Source organism: Alligator sinensis, unplaced genomic scaffold (assembly GCF_000455745.1).
Source record: "Alligator sinensis unplaced genomic scaffold, ASM45574v1 scaffold1129_1, whole genome shotgun sequence".
Classification (NCBI taxonomy): Eukaryota; Metazoa; Chordata; order Crocodylia; family Alligatoridae; genus Alligator; species Alligator sinensis.
Window position 1 is genome coordinate 547909 of NW_005842580.1, and position 20089 is coordinate 567997.

At 45.0% G+C, this 20089-nt stretch overlaps 1 protein-coding gene across 2 annotated transcripts in view; it reads left to right on the forward strand.

Moving 5' to 3' along the window:
• Positions 1–19994, forward strand: part of RIMKLB (ribosomal modification protein rimK like family member B) — a 75847-nt gene extending 55853 nt beyond the window's left edge. The window contains exons 3-6 of one of the 2 annotated variants that reach the window (XM_006032625.3): positions 6424–6654; positions 10586–10672; positions 13289–13492; positions 15114–19994. In XM_006032625.3, coding sequence (XP_006032687.1) covers positions 6424–6654; positions 10586–10672; positions 13289–13492; positions 15114–15577 — 986 coding nt within the window. In that variant the 3' untranslated portion in view covers positions 15578–19994. The remainder of the gene's footprint in view (positions 1–6423; positions 6655–10585; positions 10673–13288; positions 13493–15113) is intronic. The other variant, XM_025214391.1, reaches the window with a different exon arrangement.
• Positions 19995–20089: the final 95 nt, after the last annotated feature.

Sequence of the window (20089 nt, forward strand, 5' to 3'; positions counted from 1 at the left end):
GTAAGTTCCACATGCACATCCTATCAGACACATGCACCCACACCCCCGCTCACTGCTATACACACAGACCCCCCACACTCTCACCCCCTCACAGACCCCGTACCACTCACACCCCATATATCATACACACCCACATGCTCCCTCACCCCACCCCACCCTATCTACCTCCCCACACACCCTCAACCCCCCACAAACCTATACCCCTTCCCAACCCCCTACAATATGCAAGAGTAAGACTCCATTTTAAGTGATTATATACAATCGCCTCTGTGTACACTACACAAATGAATGTTGTAGATGTTCACTTTTTAGAATATAATTTGGTAATTTCCTGGTTCCGAAATGGCCAAACCCCTTGCTGAAAGGAGTACTTCGACGACTTGCCAAATCTCAGTAAGTGGCCCTCTGCCCAAAATAATTGTTCAGTCATGGGTTACCCGCTTTGCACTAGGGGTTACTCCCTCCTCCATGGTACTCATATTTTTCCTGATCAAATACTCATACAAGAAATAAAATCTATACACTCACTGCAGCAGTTTGCCGTGTGCCTTATGGTCTGTGACCACCAATCCCCATTTGCTTCACTTGTGGGATAGCCCCCTTCAGAATCCCACCACTACCACCAATTTTTGCCCACCCTGCAGCTCAGAAACTGGCACATGAAGCAAGGGTGAGTTCTCTCTTTTACACAGACAATCATAGGGGTTGGGGTCACAAGCCAAAGAGAGGGAACAGGTAGAAGGTAAAGAAATATTAACACTGGTAATGGACACTTAGTATCTTAATTTCTCCCCCACACCCCTGGAGGTGTCCCCAAACAAGCCTCAAGTCCCTAGAGTGCTCAAACAGCAGCCTGCAGCTGCCCTCTGTGCAAGTCCAGCTCCTTCAGTTCACAGTCCTGGCTGAAAGAGCCAGTGAGATCTCCAGCTCCGCTGTGCACTCTTCTGTCGGGGTGACCGGCTTCCATGTGCAAGATGCTCGCTGTTCCCCTTACTCCATCGTCAAGCTTCCTCTTCCTTTTTGCCTTGCCCCCTAGCCCCTGGGGGTTTCTAGAAGTTGTAGTCCATATTAACAGTCAGTGCAGCTCTGCAGACGGCCCCCTGATTCCTCCTGCTGTTCCATGTTTCATTCATATTACAAATGTTTAATTTTATATCGTACCATTACACAAGGGAGGAGGCTGGCAACTTGCAGTACACATGCCAGAAGTGGCATGGGCAGCTTCTGTTTGTAGCATGAGGCAGATCTGGGAGGGGTTAAGTACCACAACAGCATATGGGGCAGGAAGTAGAAAATACAGCAGCATATTGGGCAGGGGGAAGGGAATGGTAGTGCCACTCAGGGAGGGTGTGGGGCTAATATGTGCCATGACTGCTAGAAAGATTGGTTTTCACTGATACAAGGAGACAGCTGTGGTTCTAATGGTGAAGTACTGCATTTGGAATCCGTTTGATTCCTGAGTCTCAGACTGTGAGATCCTGGCAAGCCTTGTTTTCCCAATTGTGATGTGAGGGAGATAATATTTAACCTGTTTTTATGAAATTATTTGACACTGATAAATGAAAAGTTTTTGTTATAAATGGTATTTGTTACGATGGAATGAGAAACTTGTAGATATAAAATCTTTTGATGTTATTTGCAAGTCACGGAGGTATTACAACTACTTCCTGAATAGTTTTTTTTTGTTTCCGTTAAATTTTTCTTCCAGGTGTCATTTTCAGTTGAACAGTTCACAGTAGTTTAAGACAGGAAGAGGGCTGTGTTGCTGTGTAGCAGCTGTTCTGCTGGTTAAGTGATTCTTGCTCAGTTTCTAAAGGATTTGAAGGAAGAAGAGTTGAATATTAGGAGCTGTCAAAATGTCTTTGCATAAATTAAGATTAGACCTGGACACAGTTTGAAATAGCTTAATCCATTTTAGCCAATGTCATTTCCTTCATTGGCCAAATCCATCTGCATTCGTGGCCTTGCAACTTCACAAGCAAGAGAGAATTCAAACTGTGCAGCTGAAACTCTAAGATGAATTGTTAGGTTAAGAAGAAAGGGAGGGGAGCCTGAAGTTTAAATATTTAAACACTGAAGCATCTTGCCTAGAAGGGATCCTCCTCCTTCCTTCAACATGTCATGTCTTAAAAGTAGAAAAGGTGGTTATAGGATGAATTCTTGTCATGAAGCGGGGGAAAAGATATTTTCTTTTCTAGGAAGAGTTTGCATCTTCCTAAAATTGCTGTGAATTTATCTGCATCTAAATTGGGTTCTGCCCTGTTGGCTATTTGATAGCATAGTGCTGGTGTCGGTCTTCATCGGTTTTATGGTGCTGTTTGATGGACTAACTTTTGTATGAGAGTGAAAGCTGAGGCTGGGTTGCTCACCCGCTCCCCCCGCCAAAGTACAGCATGTCCTAATCAAATTCCATCTCAAGTAATTACAGTTTGTATTTCTAAACTTCCTCCCAGTTTTTAGTCTAGATTAAGTGCTAAATTTAGGATTCCTGTCCTAAATTATTGCGTAGAGTTAAAGACTTACCATCTTCTATTCTGGAGAGTTCTGTCTTGCCAAGGAGAGCAAAAGTATGTTGGCATTTTTGGGTGGAAAGGTCCATCTAAATGAAAGTATTTTGTTGTTTCCATTGTTATTCGAGCCTTTAGTTTTACGCTGCCTCATGTCCCAAAATCCTAAAGTGTTTTATAATTACATATGCAGGAAGCTTTTTGTCCACTATTTAATGTGAATGTTATTGGTAAAAGGCTGCAAACGAGTATCAGCGATATACAGAAAGTATCCAAGAGCTTCCTTCTTCCCCTAACTTAACCAATTTAGACGCTCTTGTTTACCTGTTCTGTTCCGGGTCTCCTTTGAGGCTGCCAGCAAGGTGGCCAGATGTTATTTAGGTGTTTTTGTCTGATGTTGGACATCTGCCTGCTAAAAGCTCAACTGCCAGGCCACTGAGTAGCTTTGCAAGACACTTACTTCAGTGTTACTGTCCTGGGATCACAATGATACTAATACCCCTGTGGATGTTTAAGGGGTTGTAACAGATATCCGCTCTGGTCCGATCTAAATGTGGCCCGCACACCTGTTCCTGGGGCAACCACCTGTCTTCTCTCCTGCCATGCCTTGCTGTTAATTGGTTAATTGATGTTAATTAGCATGAGCCTGCCCTTTTTACTGTCCCGATGCCAGGGGGCGCTATCTGCGGCTCCATTTCCTCCCCTACACAGCAGCCCACACCTCGCCGATGGAATTTACTCCGTTTGGTCTGGGCCTTGTTATAATCTGGCCCCCTTTTTCCCTCTCTAGGCCCTGCATGACCCTGTCTTGCTCTGTCCCCTCTCCTGGGGCTTCCCAGAGTGCCACCCTTTCTGGGGCTGGGGTCAGTGCACCCCGAATGCTGTGCCCTCGCAGGCACTGGGGTCCCCACACAGCTGTGTGCCCCCTATGAGGCCTCCTCCAACCCCTAATAGCCTCGCCCAAACCACCAGTATTTAAGCAGCAACAAAAACACAAGCCCCTGGGCTGTAACACAAATTAAAGCCACCCGGCTAAAACATAATTCCTCAAAACCTCCATGGATGCTCCATCCTTTACCCGGCTCAGGCTGTACCTGTGGTCAGGTCTCTCCTCTCAGCTTTGCTCAGGGAGAGCACCTTCCTCCCTGGCTGCTGGCAGGGAACTGCCAGCATGGCCTCAGCCCCTGGGCTTTATATGGGAGCCAGGCCCTGCCCCTTCTGGTCAGCTGACCTCTGGTTGCCCTGGCAACCAACAGCTGTGCTTATTACTCCCTGCTAGGACTCTTCCCCTAGCAGTTTTCACCCTTAATAGGAGCAGGGCACCTAAGAGCTCTGCGACAGAGGTCCATGAAAGATGCTTTTGATTGATCAGAGTCATGTGAATACCTACACTTACAATTCAAAGGAGTCTGCACCTCCATTCGAAATTTCCAAAGGGGTCCACACCTCCATTCAGAATTTATTAGGGTCCACAGATGAAAAAAAAGTTTGAAAACCACTGCCCTAAAGAAAAGATGCTGGGTATGCATTCCCTTAAACTCTTGAGCAATTCTTTCACCTATTACAGCTCTGATGTACATCTCAGTTTATTTTTTTGTATACACATATCATTTATTTGGAAAGATAATTTGATGTATAGGTTAACAAGTTGAATATTAGTGCATGCAGCGCAGCCTAATGATTGGATATATAACTATCACTTTACCAAGGTATTTGGCAATGTTGGACACTAACTTGACTACTAATGGCTGCATCTTGGGACCAGTGCTAAATCTTATTTTTCAAAATGGCAGAATCTGACTCTCCTGTTTACCTTAATGGAGCTGCCTCTCTGTGCAGCACTCTGTTGCTGGGAGACTGCAGCTAATTTTTATGGCGCACGTCAGTAGCGGTGACTCAAATTATACATTTCGAGTGCCTCTCTCCTCTTTGTTTTTAAACTGTCTCCTCTGAGGGAAGAGAAAATGCTTTTTGTTCTGGGGAGAAGTGTGTCCAGACCAGAGAAGATGCTTGAATCCAAAACAAAGGCCAGATTATCCTTGTGGTCGCATCACTGTAATTCCAGTGTCACCCGATGGGAGCCAGTGGCCTGACTTGAATTTATACCAGTGTAATAAAATCTGGTCCAAATATTTAGGGGAATGCTGGAGGTGGTATACAGTCTCCTTCAAACTGCTGTTTCCTTTTTTGTAAACTCTCACAGCCAAAAACTGCTGAGTCCAGTATGATTTCATTTTAAAGAGAAATGACTAAATGGATTCAGAGAGTTCTTTAATTGGAAATATGCATTATTTTAGTGCCCAGTGTAAACATGTAATGGCTATTGTGAGGCTCCGGTTAACAGACTTGCACAACTTCTGTGTGTCTCAGTATACAATGTAAGTGTCCTTTCCTTTTCTTTTTTATGTCCTTGTGACAAGGTATTTAATGGAATTTGCCGATTTGTTGAATCTAACGCTGCATCGTGAGCACTGCTGCTGCAGTCTCAAACTTGCAACCTCTGGGCTGTCAACTGTGCACCATGAAGGGTGAAAAGTGGGTGGAGGTTATGTGTGGAAAAGTGTGACCAACCAGGAATCTGAATGTTGAATCACTCTGACAAAATGAGTGCTTCTTACTTGCCAAATTGAGGTTCTTCTTCAGGTTGAAGGGGATGTTTGCCTTCTCCCAGGTATTCACATCCTGCTTGGGTATTTTGGCAGTCGCTGTTTTTTAATCTTGCTTGAGAAAGTGCTGTAAAATAATTTGCGTGCATGTCTGAAGCCTGCTTGCTTAAACACGCCAGTCATGTCAGCTGCAATGCGGCAGTGCTTGGTGCTAATGAGATGAGCTGCCAGAACAGCCTTCCCCTTGTGTTCATTTTCTCTCCAGTTGTGGGAGAGTGGATTGGGAAAAAGGATGTGCGTTGGAAATAGCTCTTTCTGCCCTTTCCATAAATCTATGGAGGTAGAGAGGGCAGATTTCTCTGTGTTGTAGGGTACATGTGACTTTCTATAAAAGGCAAGCTCTGAAATGTATCTTGGGTGGGAGGAAACAGGAAGGGCAGCAGAGAGAACCTGTCTCCAGCTAAAAACATTAATTGTAGTGCTCATTGAATGCAAAATTAAAACACATACAGCTGCTGACTATACCTGTTGCACACCAGAGAATTGAGTAGATCAAAACTCTTATTCAGAAAGCAAATAAGCTTATTGATATGGAAAATGTTAGTTAATGCACCTTGGCAAGACCCAAATTGTTCCAGTTGGCTTCCACCAGGCACAGAAATTTAAATTTGCTGTCACTGTTTTGCACATCTTCCTTTCCTTCCTTTAACTCCTAGTCTGCTGATGGTAGTTGAGATCCTCTAAATTGTATCATGGTGTGATGTTTATGCTTCTACAAGTTTTTGCTTCAGTCTGACAAAGTGGAGAAAGTGAACACTAAAAATATCTCTTAACTCCCTGCAGCCCTCCTCTGCCCAGCCTTCCTCATGAGATTTGACACTTTCCAAAAGCAGCCATGTCACTCTTTCTTTCCTGCAACTTGTTTGTACTCCTGAATTTCCACCCATCCCTTCAGATATGCATGCTATTCAATTCTTAGAGATTGTGAAGTACCAATTTATATTTATCCATTATCCTGGGAAATAGTTTGGGATTGTTTACTACAGATATTTTCTATCTAATTCTAGCTTTAAATATATTAAGAGGCAAGAGCAGGATTTTTTTTTGATCTTACTTGCAAAATGGTGCAATTCACCAGGTGCATTTTTGGGGGTAGGGTTCTATTTAAACAAAGTATTGTTCTTTATCATAGTAGACAAGATGGATCAGCAGTATCATCTCACTTATTAATGATTGCTGGGCTTCTCTCCCTCTTTGTTTTCAGTCCTTGGAGTTCATAAGAATGGCTTTTTTCTCCTTCTGTTTTGCAGGTCTCCGGGTAAATGGGGAGCTTGTTACTGCTTACCCACAGGTAGTGGTGGTACGTGTGCCAACACCCTGGGTGCAGAGCGACAGTGACATCACAGTTCTCCGCCACCTGGAGAAGATGGGTTGTCGGTTGATGAATCGGCCCCAAGCCATCCTCAACTGTGTCAACAAATTCTGGACCTTCCAGGAGCTGGCTGGTCATGGTGTGCCTCTCCCAGACACTTTCTCGTATGGTAAGCCCACGAAGTCAGATAGACAACATGGTATCCAGAAATAGTAGTTAGACCAAGTGGGATGTCAGGTAAATTTTGGAAGTCTTTAGGGCTGGATTGCATGGCACAGCTGCCTGAGAGAAATGTGTAGTGACTAGAGCAGGAAATTGGGAATGAGGACTTCTGGGCCACATCCAGACAAGTATGGCCATGTGGTATGTGGCGCCACAAACACATCTGCAGCGCCACGCCCACACATTCAGGCATTCCCTACGCTGCTGCCTTTCAGTGCAGGGGTTGTTTTTGACTCCCGGGATCAATAAAAACCACGCAGAAAAAAAGCAGGGTGTCGTGCACCATCCAAAACCAGAGCCTGGCCTGCCAGAGCCATGCTTCCAGCTGTAGAAGTAATGTAGCCACTGCTCCCCAGGACCCCAGGTAAGGCTACTGGAGCCAGCACAGTTGCTGGCCCCAGCCTCTCTTACCCCACCTGGGGTAACCTGTCATGCATCAGAGGGTGCATGGCACGCAGATTCCCTGGGGACAAGTAGCAGCAGTACAAGGTGTGCTGCTGCTTCTTGTCCCTGGGGAAACGAGCATCTGCACTTGTGCAGACGCAGCCCTGGAGTCTGTTTCTAGCTTTGCCACTAATTTGCTATAACAATGGACAAGTCCCTTAAATCAGTGGTTGATGATCTAAGACCCACTGGTCAGATCAAGACCAAGTGATGTCATCTGGCCTGCAAAACTAAGGAAGTTGATCATAATTCTGCAGCAGAAGATGTCTGCATCTGTTTTGGGAAAGTGGTGTCAGCTAGAGGAGCAGCAGCTCCTAAATGGTTGCTGACCTTTGACTTAAATTGTGAATCAGTACACCCCCAGACACGCACCTCTTGTCTGAGTTGGGGGTCTAATAAAGTGAGATAAGTAAAGGTCTTGGAGCTCCTTGGATTAAAAGAGAATTGTGCCTTGCTTTTGCACAGTACATAGATTGTTTGGTTGGTTAGTTGAATTAGGTTTATATTTTGTCCTTACTAAAAAAGACTCAGTGTGGTTTATACCAATTTATAAAAGCAGAGTGAAATATTTAAATACGGTAGTATAACAAGTTCTCTCCCCACAAATACTCTCAAATGCAAAATAATTCACTGACTCCACCCCACCTGCCAGCTCACCCGTTTCTCCCCTGGTGGAGTGTTTTTTCTCTTCCTGCCTTCTTCCCCCAACCCAGACTTGCTTTTTATTCCCCATTCACTACACCCATAAATGATAACATTTCTCTTCCCAAATTCCCTCCCATTCCTGTCCACTCCCTTACCTCTCCCTGGGGGGTGTTGTCTACTGCCCGCTTTAAGCATCCCTCTGTAGCCCATGCTTTGCTCCCACAGGGAGGCTGCAGTTGCCCTATCACACCCATGTTTAATTTGTAGAATTAGACACCATAACATATTGCTGAAGTCAAGAATCTAATAGTATTTTGAAAAAAAAAATAGACATTGATATGAATGAGAGCACCTACAGCTATGTTCCATAGACTAAAAATGTTTAAAACTCTTGTGCTTAATCACCATCAGTTGCCTGGGGATAGGAAAGGAGCTTTTTCCTTCTGGGAGAATTATTCAGTAACTGAATTTCGTGCACTTTCCTCTGAAGTATCTGGGACTGGTTGTTGTGAAAATCAGGTTACTGTATCAGATGGACCACTAATCTGATCTGGCATGGCAATTCCTGTGTCCTTAACTATAGTGTATTCAAGAATGAAAGATATCTCTCCAGCTTTCCTTTTCTGCCACAGAAATGGTAGAGTTTTTGCTTCTGTGTGAAGATGGCTTTGTTAAAGGATCGGTTATTCAAAGCCTGCATGGCAGGAAAAACATCCCGTGAGTCGAGACTTACCCATGTTTTGTCACCTAATATGGAAACAAAACCCATTCACTTGAAAAACGACTTTTTCACATTAGAGAACCAGCTGCTTCAGCCTTTGGAGAAGTGAAGGGGTTTGTTTCTTTGGTAAAGAGAGATCCGAAGAATGATGGGATAACCAACAACTATCTCCCACCCTACACAACTCTCCCTACACTTTCTATTAGTGTCCGTCTCGGGTATTGGACTCTAGGCCCTCTCTTGTTAGGTGACTGGTAGCTGGTGACTTTGCCAAGAAAAGCAGGATATGCGAAGCCGCATATATTCTATTGCAAGGAGTGAAATCCTAGGCAGGGTAGGGTGCTGCTTACTTTCTGGCTCTCATTTTCTGCTGTACTGCATGCACCCTCAGGGCCAGATGAGAAGACAGGAGAGCCCCTCTATTATTTTTGTTCCTCACGTTGTGGTCAGCCTTCTAAACAATGGGTGAGCTGGGCTGAGGAAACCTTTATAATGCCAGGCAGAATCCAGGTCCATGTTGCTGCTTTCAACCTGGAAGGGCAGGTGGAATGTGCACTCTGCTGGGTCCAGAATCTTTTCTTGCCTTCCTGCTAGTAGTTTGGATGGAACTGTGACTAGTGCAACTCTCTGTTGCTTTACTTCCAAGCAGATGGGATGGGAGGAGTTAGGGGCAGGTGGAAACTGGTCAACAGGAGGGAATAGAAAATATGAAAGAGTTTATAAAGTTGGAGCGTTCCAATTTTGGGAGTGGAATTGAGTCTCATCGGTAGCAATTGAGAGTTCCAAGGCGGACTGTGGCATATTACGGAGGGAAAGTGAGAGAGGATAATAATACTAGGGGTGCACTGATAAAGATGTTTTGGGCCGGTACTGATGGTCAGTTATTAATGAGCCATATCGGCTGATACTGATCCAATTGCTGATATGTAGCCTGGCAGCTTGGAGAGCAGCATCTGGCTGGTAAGTCTTTTGAGGTGGAGAGGGGGCAGGGGGAGGGAAGGGGCATGTGGGGGAGCAGATCAAGGCCCCTGCAGTGAGGGAGGCAGTGGGGCAGGGGTAGGTGCTGTGCCAGCGGGGTGAGGTGCTGGACAGAGCCGTGAGCAGCTCATCTGGGGAGGGAGGCGGGGGGTGTTCCCACCACTGTGTGGGGGAATAGGGGGTGTGTACTCCTGGGATTTGTGCATGGGGCAAGGGTGGGCTGCCACTGCTGGCTGGGGCTGGGGCTGGGGCTGGAGCCGGGGGCGGTGCTGGGATTTTGGGAGCTGGGCTGGGGCTGTGCTTGGAGCAGGTGGCAGCAGCACTAGGAAGGGGGCTATGAGGTAGGCTACAGCCACCCCAAAATTTGCCATAGCCCCCCTGTAGTCCCCTCTGCCAGCGCCACTGTAGTCTGCTCTGTGCGCAGCCTCGGCCCAGCTGCCCCTCTGGGAAAAGCTCGACCTGAACCCCGGCCCCAGCTTGTAGTGGCAGCCTGCCCTCGCCCTGTGCACAGATCCCAGAAGCACATGCCCCACATGCCTCCAACGGGTTGCACACAGCGGTGAGAATGCTGCTTGGGGCTTCATCCTGTGCCCCACCCCGCCTGGCTGGGCAGCGCCTGCCCCAGCCCCACTCCTCACCATGGGGGCTTGATCTTTCCCCGCCCCTTTCTCCCCAACAGACTTACCAGCTGAATGCTGGTCTTCAAGCTACTGGGCTGGCCACACGCATGCTGAGGATGTCAACGTGCATACGGCATTTATTGCTGAAATTATTGGCTACATCAGCCAAAAAAGGCTGATTGCTGATATTGTAAATTTTCCTTTTACTGGTGCTGATACAATATGGACTAATGTATCAGTGCACCTCCAAATGACACATTTTCCTTGTGAAGGAAGAATTAAAGTCTTGTCATGGATAAGGGTCTGGGAAACACTAATCCTTCTTATACCTTGGTTTCTCTTACCATTGGTGTGTATTGCTGCTTCTAACCTGTAAGTGTGGCTGTGGAGTGTGGATGAAGCAGATGTATCCACAAATTGGCAGCATCAAATTGACTACATGTAACTTTTTTTGGCTCTCTTCTTGTCAGGTGGTCATGAGAATTTTGCCAAAATGATTGATGAGGCAGAGGTTCTGGAGTTCCCCATGGTGGTGAAAAACACGCGGGGTCACCGAGGTGGGTATGGGGACATGGGTGAGGGGAAAAGGTGGTCAGTGGTCACTGACTGTCCCAGGTGCCATGTATACAACTGGGGAGGTTTTGGGGGGCCCTAGAACTTGCTTTCAGTTTGTGCCTAAATAATTCCAGCCTCTTGCTCCTGAGTGTTTAATAGACTTCAACACTGGAAAACAAATTTTAAGAGAAATAGTGGTTGCCACAAGGACCCTAGGACTAGAATTAGTAGAGATGCTGCATGTTAGTACTATGGTGCATTGGTGGAGTTGTGTTTGGGACTGGAATAAAAAGATTTGGCTGGAGATGCATTACCATAGCTATGGAAACTCCCCAGGGCCTGGAACAGTAGAATTTCCAGATGACATCAAGCTGGGTGGAGTAGTAGATATGCTGGAGGATAAGGCTAGGCTTCAGAGAGACCATGACAAATCGGAGGATGGGGCCAAAAAATCTTATTAGGTTCAATAAGGACAAATGCAAAGTCCTGCACTTATGACGGAACAAACCCAGGCACCGGTACAGGCTGGGGACCAACTGGCTAAGAAGCAACTTTGCAGAAAAGGACCTGGGGACTGCAGTGAACAGTAAACTGAATAGGAGCCAACAGTGTGCCCCAAGAAAGCTAACAGCAGACTGGACTGCATTAGTAGGAATAGTGCCAGAAGATTTTGGGAAGTGATTCTTTTCCGCTGTTCAGCACTGGTGAGGCCACATCTGGAGTATTGTGTCCAGTTTTGGGCACCCCACTACAGAAAGGATGTGGACAAATTGGAGAGAATCCAGTGGAGGGCAGTGAAAATGGTTCTGGGACTAGGGCACATGACTTCTGAGGAGAGGCTGAGGGAAATGGTCTTACTTAGGGCCTTGTCACAGGGAAATTTTGGGCAGCTCCTAGAGCTCTTTAAACCCCTGGATTGTCTGCACATTAACACCTTCAACAGTTGTAAGTTATGTGGTTCAGTGACACCACTCCAAGGCAAGATTATCGCTGATCTGTGCTACGCAGCCTGTGTTTTACTAAGCTGTCGCCTACTATAGGCCGCACTTCACTGTATAGTGAGGTGCCTTCCATACTGGCCTGGAATGGCCCACTGCTCCTCCCCACTTGCTGCCTTTACCTTCCCAACCACTTCCTTGTGGATGCCCACTCTGTGTGTCCTTGAGGAGCAGGTAAGGAAGGGTTAAACTGCCTGCAGAGTTAAACTCCCATCTGCAATCTGGGCCAGAAGAGCAGTAGCAGCCACTGGACAGGCACATTAACCCTTCCCTGCCTGCTCCTCTGGGACAGACTGCACAGGTAGCCACAAGTAAGTAATGCCCTGGGAGCGTGGTGGGGACCTGGGAGGTGCAGGGAGGAGCCCCAGGGGGGTGGGGCAGGCGGGAAGCCTGGGTTGGGGATGTGGGAGGGTTTCTTATCTTTCAGTCCTCCAGGCCCCTGGAGCATTTTTACACATGCAAGCACCACAGTGGAAGCTCCTGGTGCTGCAACGCTTGCAGTTTTATAAGTGGTGAAATGCACAAGAGTGCTGAGAAAATGGCAGCAGCGCGCTTTTGGACTAAAACACCTTGGAGATGCTTTAGTTCAAAAGCGCACCGCCGCCATTTTCTGCACGCTGACACACAGTTAACCACTTGTACATCTGCATGCAGCGCAGCACAGTTTACTTCAGCTCATGTGTGGAGCAGACTTGATTAGTCGCAGGGAAAAAAAGGTATGCGTATAAATGCCCCTGCTGGCCTGAATGTGTGACTGCTCCCAACTCGAGCTAGCACTAACACCCATCAACATTTGTGAAGCTCAGAGTTCAAGGTGCAACAAGGCCCTTAGTTTGGAAAAGAGAAGGCTGAGTGGGGATTTAATAACAGCCTTCAACTATTTGAAGTGTGGTTAAGAGAGGATGAAGCTAGACCAGGGGCGCTCAACCTCCAACCCATGAGCCAAATGTGGCCTGCAGAGCCATCTCATCTGGCCCACAGGGCATGCTATGGGTTGGGAAATTTTGGCTGGGGGGAGTGGTGGCCATTAATATGGCCACTCTCCCCCTCCCCTGCAAAATCCCCAAGGCCCACACATCTGGTTGGAGCCAGGCCTGCCCCCTCTCCCTCATGGAGCCAGGCCATGCCCCTTCCCCATGAGGCTGGACTATACTCCCTTTTCCTCCACAGGGCTGGGCTGGGGCTGGGCTATGTCCCCATTTCCCCCAACATGTCTGGATTGGGGCTGGGCCCCACCCCACCCCACCCCACCACTCAGCGGGGTCAGGCTATGCTCCCTTCCCCCCACCGCTGGACTGGCTCAAACTCCCATCTCCCTACACCCTTCCCCCACAAACCCCATGGGTCCAGGTTGGGGCCAAGCCATGCCCCTTTGTCCCCTTAACCCCCATGGGAAGGTCATGTCCCCCCACTGCTCTGGGGACCCCTTTCCACCTGCCTGCTCTCCCCTGCATTGGTCTCTACAGGGAATGTGTAAATGGATGTAAAGTATATCAGGGCCTTGAGGCTGGGCAGTTTGGAGATTTTACATGCATTGAATTAACAGTATAGATGGCTCTGATGGGTCTTACACTGCTTTAAATGCTCATCTCCATCCTTCAATGTTCTGTTTTGACACAGGAAAAGCTGTATTCCTGGCACGAGATAAGCACCATTTAGCAGACCTGAGCCATTTGATCCGTCATGATGCCCCCTACCTGTTCCAGAAATATGTCGAGGAGTCCCATGGCAAGGATGTTCGTGTCATTGTAGTAGGAGGTCGCGTGGTGGGCACCATGCTCCGCTGCTCAACAGATGGAAGGATGCAGAGTAACTGCTCACTTGGTAGGAATACCATTGTTTGTGGCCTTGATCGGCGTTTGTGAAGCCCAATGGGAGATAAGTGGCAACCCCAATTTAAATAATATTTGCGGGTTTTTTTTAATCAAGTTTATTACAGTAGTGTATATGGGGTGAATGAGAATGAGGAGCCACTGTACTGGCTAAACCCAGAACAAATGCTGATACCTGCTTCACAGAACTTCTGAAAAGTTGAAGCGAAAGACAGATGAGATGGGGAAGTAGGTAGAAGAAGCAAGCAGAGTGAATTATGTGATAATGTCCCTTCCAGCCCCCTACAATCTATGAATAACAGCTGATACTACATTAGTGCCACAATATCCTTGTTTCGGTTTTATTATTTTCTGTTAGAAGGAGATAAATTAGGTGGGAAGACAAAGGAAAGGAGGGTATGGGAGGAGTTGGAGGAAACATCCAGTTAGCACAGGGTAGAGAATGTGAAGACTGAAAACAGAAGAAAGCAGTCAGGAGTCTTCACTGTCAGTCCTTCTTGAACTGTTGCAGTTGTTGCAGTTGCAGTGTTGGCTTCAGTTTCTGGCTGATTTTCATGTATTCCCTGCCCCCCTCCCTCCCCCCCTGAAAAACACGTGACACAGGAAAAAGGACAACACCTGGCTCCTACTTCCCCCAAAGCGGGTGTCTCCTGTGCAATTCTGGATCTGGGGCATACTTGGGGGAGAGTTAGACCTGGCTGAGCCCCATTTTATCCTTTCCCTGTTTGTGTACAGTACAACTACAGTTATACAAAAGTTTTTGGGAGAGTAGAAGTATGTTTCTGAATAACCTGGGAATTTTCAGTGTACCAGGTGTTAGGGAACTTGACCCAGTTTTGAAAGATGAAACAAGGAAGAAAGCTTCATAGTTTGTTTGTTTTTTTTTTTGTTTTTTTTGTTTAAGGGATAGAGCCCCCACAGTTGTCACTAAAAACTAGTGGGGGCTTCAGAGGCTCAGCACTATTGACAATGATGTTGTCAGTGGATATGCAAAGAGACTGAGGCCACATGCTTTTGTACACTTACACATTTGCTGCTGACCTGCAACCACTCCAGGGAATCTGTTTTAGCATTCAACTGCAATGCTGTTTAATATTTTAGGTCAGGAAGGGATGAAGGTTATATACAGTTGAAACTGCAAGGGGAGTCTTAGCCTTAATGTGAATATTAAGTCTGATTTTGCTGGAAGATCCAAGTTTTTAAAAGAAGCAGCAAGCAGGCATACTTACTGAGCAGAGTGGGACTGTTTCAGATCCCCATATATGATAAGCAAAAAAGAAACGTACCTGTTTTAGCTAAGAAAAGTGCAAGCCCTCTTATTTAAAGAATAAGATGTGCAGTGTGTTCTCTGTGCTGACCAAAAATGGTCACAAATTAATTTGACTTGTTTGAAAGGCAATGTTTTCAACACTTCATGATACCAGTCAATATCATGTTCATTACTTACTGAAAGGGAAGTAAGTAGTCCATTTCTGGGTCACCCACACCCTTCCTGCAACATTCTGGTTTCCTCTGTATGTTCTCCAAGATGAGAGCCATGTCTATCCTGCTGAGCAGGTGATATCTAACCAGATCACAGCTAGAGAATTGACTCTTCTTTTACCTTTTGCCAGGCGGTGTAGGGATGATGTGCTCACTGAGTGAACAAGGCAAGCAGTTGGCAGTCCAGGTGTCAAACATCCTGGGGATGGACGTATGTGGCATCGACCTACTGATGAAAGATGACGGCTCATTCTACGTCTGCGAGGCCAATGCAAATGTAGGTTTCATTGCCTTTGACAAGGCTTGTAATCTAGATGTAGCTGGTATCATAGCGGACTATGCCGCTTCTCTCCTTGCCCCCGGTCGCTTGACGCGGCGTATGTCCTTACTCTCTGTGGTGTCCACGGCCAGCGAGACTAGCGAGCCAGAGCTGGGCCCTCCAGCTAGCGCCGCTGTCGACAATATGAGTGCTAGCTCCAGCTCTGTCGACAGCGACCCTGAGACCACGGAGAGAGAGTTGCTCACCAAGCTCCCGGGGGCTCTGTTCAACATGAACCAGCTAATAGCCAATGAGATCAAACTCCTTGTAGAGTGATGCCACGTGTAAATACATGACCAACGTATCTCTTGTAAATTTTTTAAAACCGACTTGCAATGCTGTTTATCGGAGAAGCTCAGGGAGATGAAAGGAATGGGGAGGGAACCAGTCATGGGAATGAGATTTTTTTAAAAGGTTTCATAGGTGCATATTCTGTGGTTGCTATTTTTCCTTTTTAATTCTTTAAAACATGGCATCAGTTTCATTCCTGTAATTGGGGATGCGTAGTTCACAGCCCACAAAGGGATTTTATTGGATGCAGCTGTGGTCCCAAGTCTTGTTGCTACCTGCATTCAAGGGGCAACACTGTAGCACAATCACACTTCTGGTTTTGGAAAGCTGTTTCACAACTCTCCAGAAACTTCTGTGAAATTGTGCAGTTGTCTCTAAGATCTTGATTCTGTCAGTTGTGGAGTGCCTCTTACCTTGTGAAAGTTGAGGTGATTTAAGACCTGATACTTCACAGGTGCTGAGCTCCTGCTGTTGTTTAAAAAAACAAAAAGACCCATTTTGACTTTGTAGGATCTGGTTCTGAAACAATGAAGCAAGACAAAGTATTTGTTAAACTTGAGCTTTCAGTGCAAACCTGCGACTTCTGCTATTTCAGTATTAACTGACAGCTTTGTGTCCATATTTGTTTATAACGCTTTTGAAGGGGGATTTTTAATATTTGTGTTTTTTATCATCTTAAATCCTGTTTTTTGGCAGAAGGTGTATAGGAGAATTGGTCACGTTTTATTCATGGCAGAAGTGGCATGTTTTAACTATTTTTGCATGATTGGAGGAGATAAACAGCACTGTAATGTTTGGTGTACAAAATAATGTTTAATCCAATGTGAAAAAAAGAATTACATTAGTTTAAAACAAACGTGCATTGACTTGTGTTTGTTAGTGTTTTAGTCTTTTTGAGAGAGATGCTATGTTAATGTTCCTTTTTTTTTTTTTAATACATGCTAATCCAACACTCCCTTCTCTATGCCTGCATCTTTAACAGTGGCCAAAGTGAAAACACTGCAAACTGTTTGTTAACAGAACACAGAATTGAAGCCTGAACATCATTCTTTTTTTTGGTCATTTTAGGGGGGAAATCTGGTACAGTATGGAGGAGGGAAAAGGTAGTTGAAAACTCCAAAATACCGAGAAACTCTTTAGGATAAAACTGAAGGTCACTCAATACCAGTATTACTAGGCTTGCACTTCCCAAGTTGAAACTATCTCATTTTCAATGTTAATGGAATTCCAAAGAGTTGTATCCAGGGGGAAATATGCAGTTCTTAGGGTTTGGGAAACTGTGCAGCAAATTAAAACATAATAATAATAATAAGGTTCAGCCAGAATTAAAATATAACCAAAGGACACAAGCAGTGATTAAATGGTTCCTAGACCCTTCTGTGTGCGTGGGTGTCTGCACGTGTGCACGTGCGTGTGTGCACGTATGTGTGTGCCTGTGCACTTTGCTCTATCTCTTTGGTTTTTGGGCTGTTCAGCTCCTAATTTTCTTTCCAGGCTGCCTGATTTTCCTCACTCCTCCTGGCTGCGCAATTTCTTATTCAGTCTGAGCTGTTTTGAAAAAGCAGGAACCAAAACAGCAATGCTGAGTCCATTTTTAAGTCCTCATCTTCCTCATCCCTTTCTTACTCTTCCTTCCCTCTGGGTTCATAAAGCACTGAAACTATAGATTATATAAATAAATACAAGCCTTTTTTGGTTTTGTTTTTTTAAAGAACAAAACATAAGACGTTTACAACTCAAAGGCAATCTTGTGAAAATAGGGTTTGTTTGAGGGGGGAGTCATGCGCGTGCAATGCTGCTGTTATCTGGATACTTTAAAGGAGGAGCATGTCCCAGGTACCCTCTGAGGCTCTGCACTTCCCACCTCTCTGGCCCCTCCTCACTTCTCTGCCGCTGTGCTGTTTCACCTTCACTGGGACCTTAAACAAACACTACATGGACGCTACACAGAGAGACTTCAAGAGGCAATAAACAGAACAGTATTAACCTGCTTTCATGGAGGTTTGATCATGCTTATTTGTACAGTATGGTTTTCCTTTTTTATTTTAAGATGGAATGTAAAAAAATGACCTTTTTTTGTAGAATTAAATATTATTATTAAAATCAAGTGAAAGGTTGACTGTTGGTGTGAACAGGTGGACTGGACCAGCTGGTTCAGCAACAAAAGTTTCAGCAACAAGTTTTCAGCAATCAGGGTCTTCCCTGCCTTTATTCCCAAGCCTTCAGGTGCACAGGTTATCACAAAAGAAAACAAAAGATTTCACTTTATGACCCGAACAAATATCCCAACATGGGTTACATCCAATCCAAACAACTATCTGGTAAGCTCTGTCTTCTCAGAGTCCCTTCTCCCATCATCTAATTATCAAAGAGCTGTTTTTTTGGAGTTTCCTGTGTTCTCTTCGACATCCTGATTTGAGTCTTTAGTTTCTACCCTATATTAGTGCATCCTGAACACCTGTGGGGCAAAGGAGCAGAGCTGACTTCCTGTCAGCTGGCAGAAATCTTCAAAGGCCTCTGCACTATTGCTACAGTTAGTTAGTAAGTAGAGCTTTTGCAGGAAGATGCTCGTAACCAAACTTCCTGGGTGGGCTTGAGTCCCCACACTGGGTAGGCATGAAGGAAAATGCCACAACAGTAGGGAATCTCTTCCTGCTTCTCACCTTTAAGAATTTCCTAATCACATTTTAAAGCTATACAAGTTTGCTTAGTAAAACATGTGATTTATTCTAAAACACAAGCAGGTAGCTAGCTCCCTTGTGATGAGGTGCTCATATCTGATTAGTGTTAATACTGCAAGATTGGAAAAAATTGTGCATACATTGCTCAGAAGGGAAAAGTCGGAGTTAATAACCTCACACATACTCATTTAGACAGCAGTTGATACTGCTTACAAATGCTTTGCTGATGATCCAGTGATAAAAATGGGCAAACCTCTATGGTGTACATCTCCCCTGCTTACCCATTGCTTTGGGTCAGCAAGATGTATAAGCGGGGAAAGAAAAAATGGGTTTCATATTTTTATCTGTAATACACAACTAAAAAAAAATCAAGCCCATCCCAGCCAGGGATTGTCTCTGTCACATTTAAGCCACACAGCCAGATGAACACTATGGGCTGTACTCCCCTCGCTTCCATATTCTGAGGAACACTTGTCATACTCCAATATTTTAAAAGCACTATTGCAACCTATTACATTCTGGTTTGAAAGCTGATATTGGGAATGGCAGGTAATCAGCCTACACTGAGTTTTAAAAGTGTCAATGCACATCAATTTATAACTTGAAGACCAAGTACAAATTTTGGTTTGCAAAAACAAGTTTTTTCAACTGAATCTGATGGAAATCCTTATGCTGTTTGCAACTGTTTTTTGTTTGACCTGTTTTTTTTTCTTTTTCTGTTTGCATGTGGAGACTTTTCTTCAGCTGGTCATGTGTTTACTATTTCTATCACTATGTCAAGTCAGGTTATCTATATAGCTTTGTATATTGTTAAGCCTTGTATTTACTGCACCAATGTGTTTTTATAAAACCTTTCTCTGGATTGCTACAATGCCTCATCTGTAACGTGATGGAAGATCAGCACTACATACACGCATGAACTGGTCATCTTTTTGTTCTGAGTTAATGATCAAGCCTCCAATGGCCTTTCTCCTGCCCTGCCTCAGTGATATCTTTTAAGTGCATTATCTGCTCAAGAAATGCCTCTGGAACTTCTGTATATGTCAGGTGCAAAAACAGGGTACTTCAAATGTTGCACAGGACGTTTAAATCAAATGCATGGCATCAGTGACTCTTTTCGATCCTCCTCCCCTCCCCTTGTAAAGGGCTTCAGTCAGTAAAATATGTATAGGGTTTTGAGGGCCTAGAGAGACTTTGTGAAAGTAAACTGTATGTACAGTATCTTTCTCATGGCTCACTCTTTTTGAGAAGGTTTATGGGCTATATGGCTGGTGTGAGAGACACGACCACTCCTGTTCTCTCTATGGAATTGTAGGTGCTCGGACAGGTAACCAATGTTGCTACTGTCTTTTTCTTCTTTTTTTTATTTTTCCTTTTCTTTTTTTTCCCCATTTTTAATTTCTCTGTTCTAGGAATTCTTTTAAAATGTAACATTGCAGGATTTATAACCAGGTGTTTGCTGCTTTTTCTTTGTTATATTCTTTGTCTTTCTTGACCTTGGAGGGCAATTTTTGGAGTGTTCTGATATTAGATATTAACTAGCCTGCTGAGAGAAATCTCAAAACCCCTTGTATTACAGTTTTTTCAGTTGAAATGTTTTGTTTGTTAAAACTAAAGTCTCAAACTGATGTGCGGTTCTCAGGTGGTTTTGTAAACTATTCTACTTTGTGCGTAGGAAATGTCTTCTAACAGTTCATACTCTTACTGTTCTTTGCAAAACTTTTCAGGAGCCAAAAAAGTCAAACAATCCAGAGAAAAAACTTCCCTTCTCCCCTTTCTGATGGCAAGAGTGAGAGCTTATGAAAAGTCCTTGAGA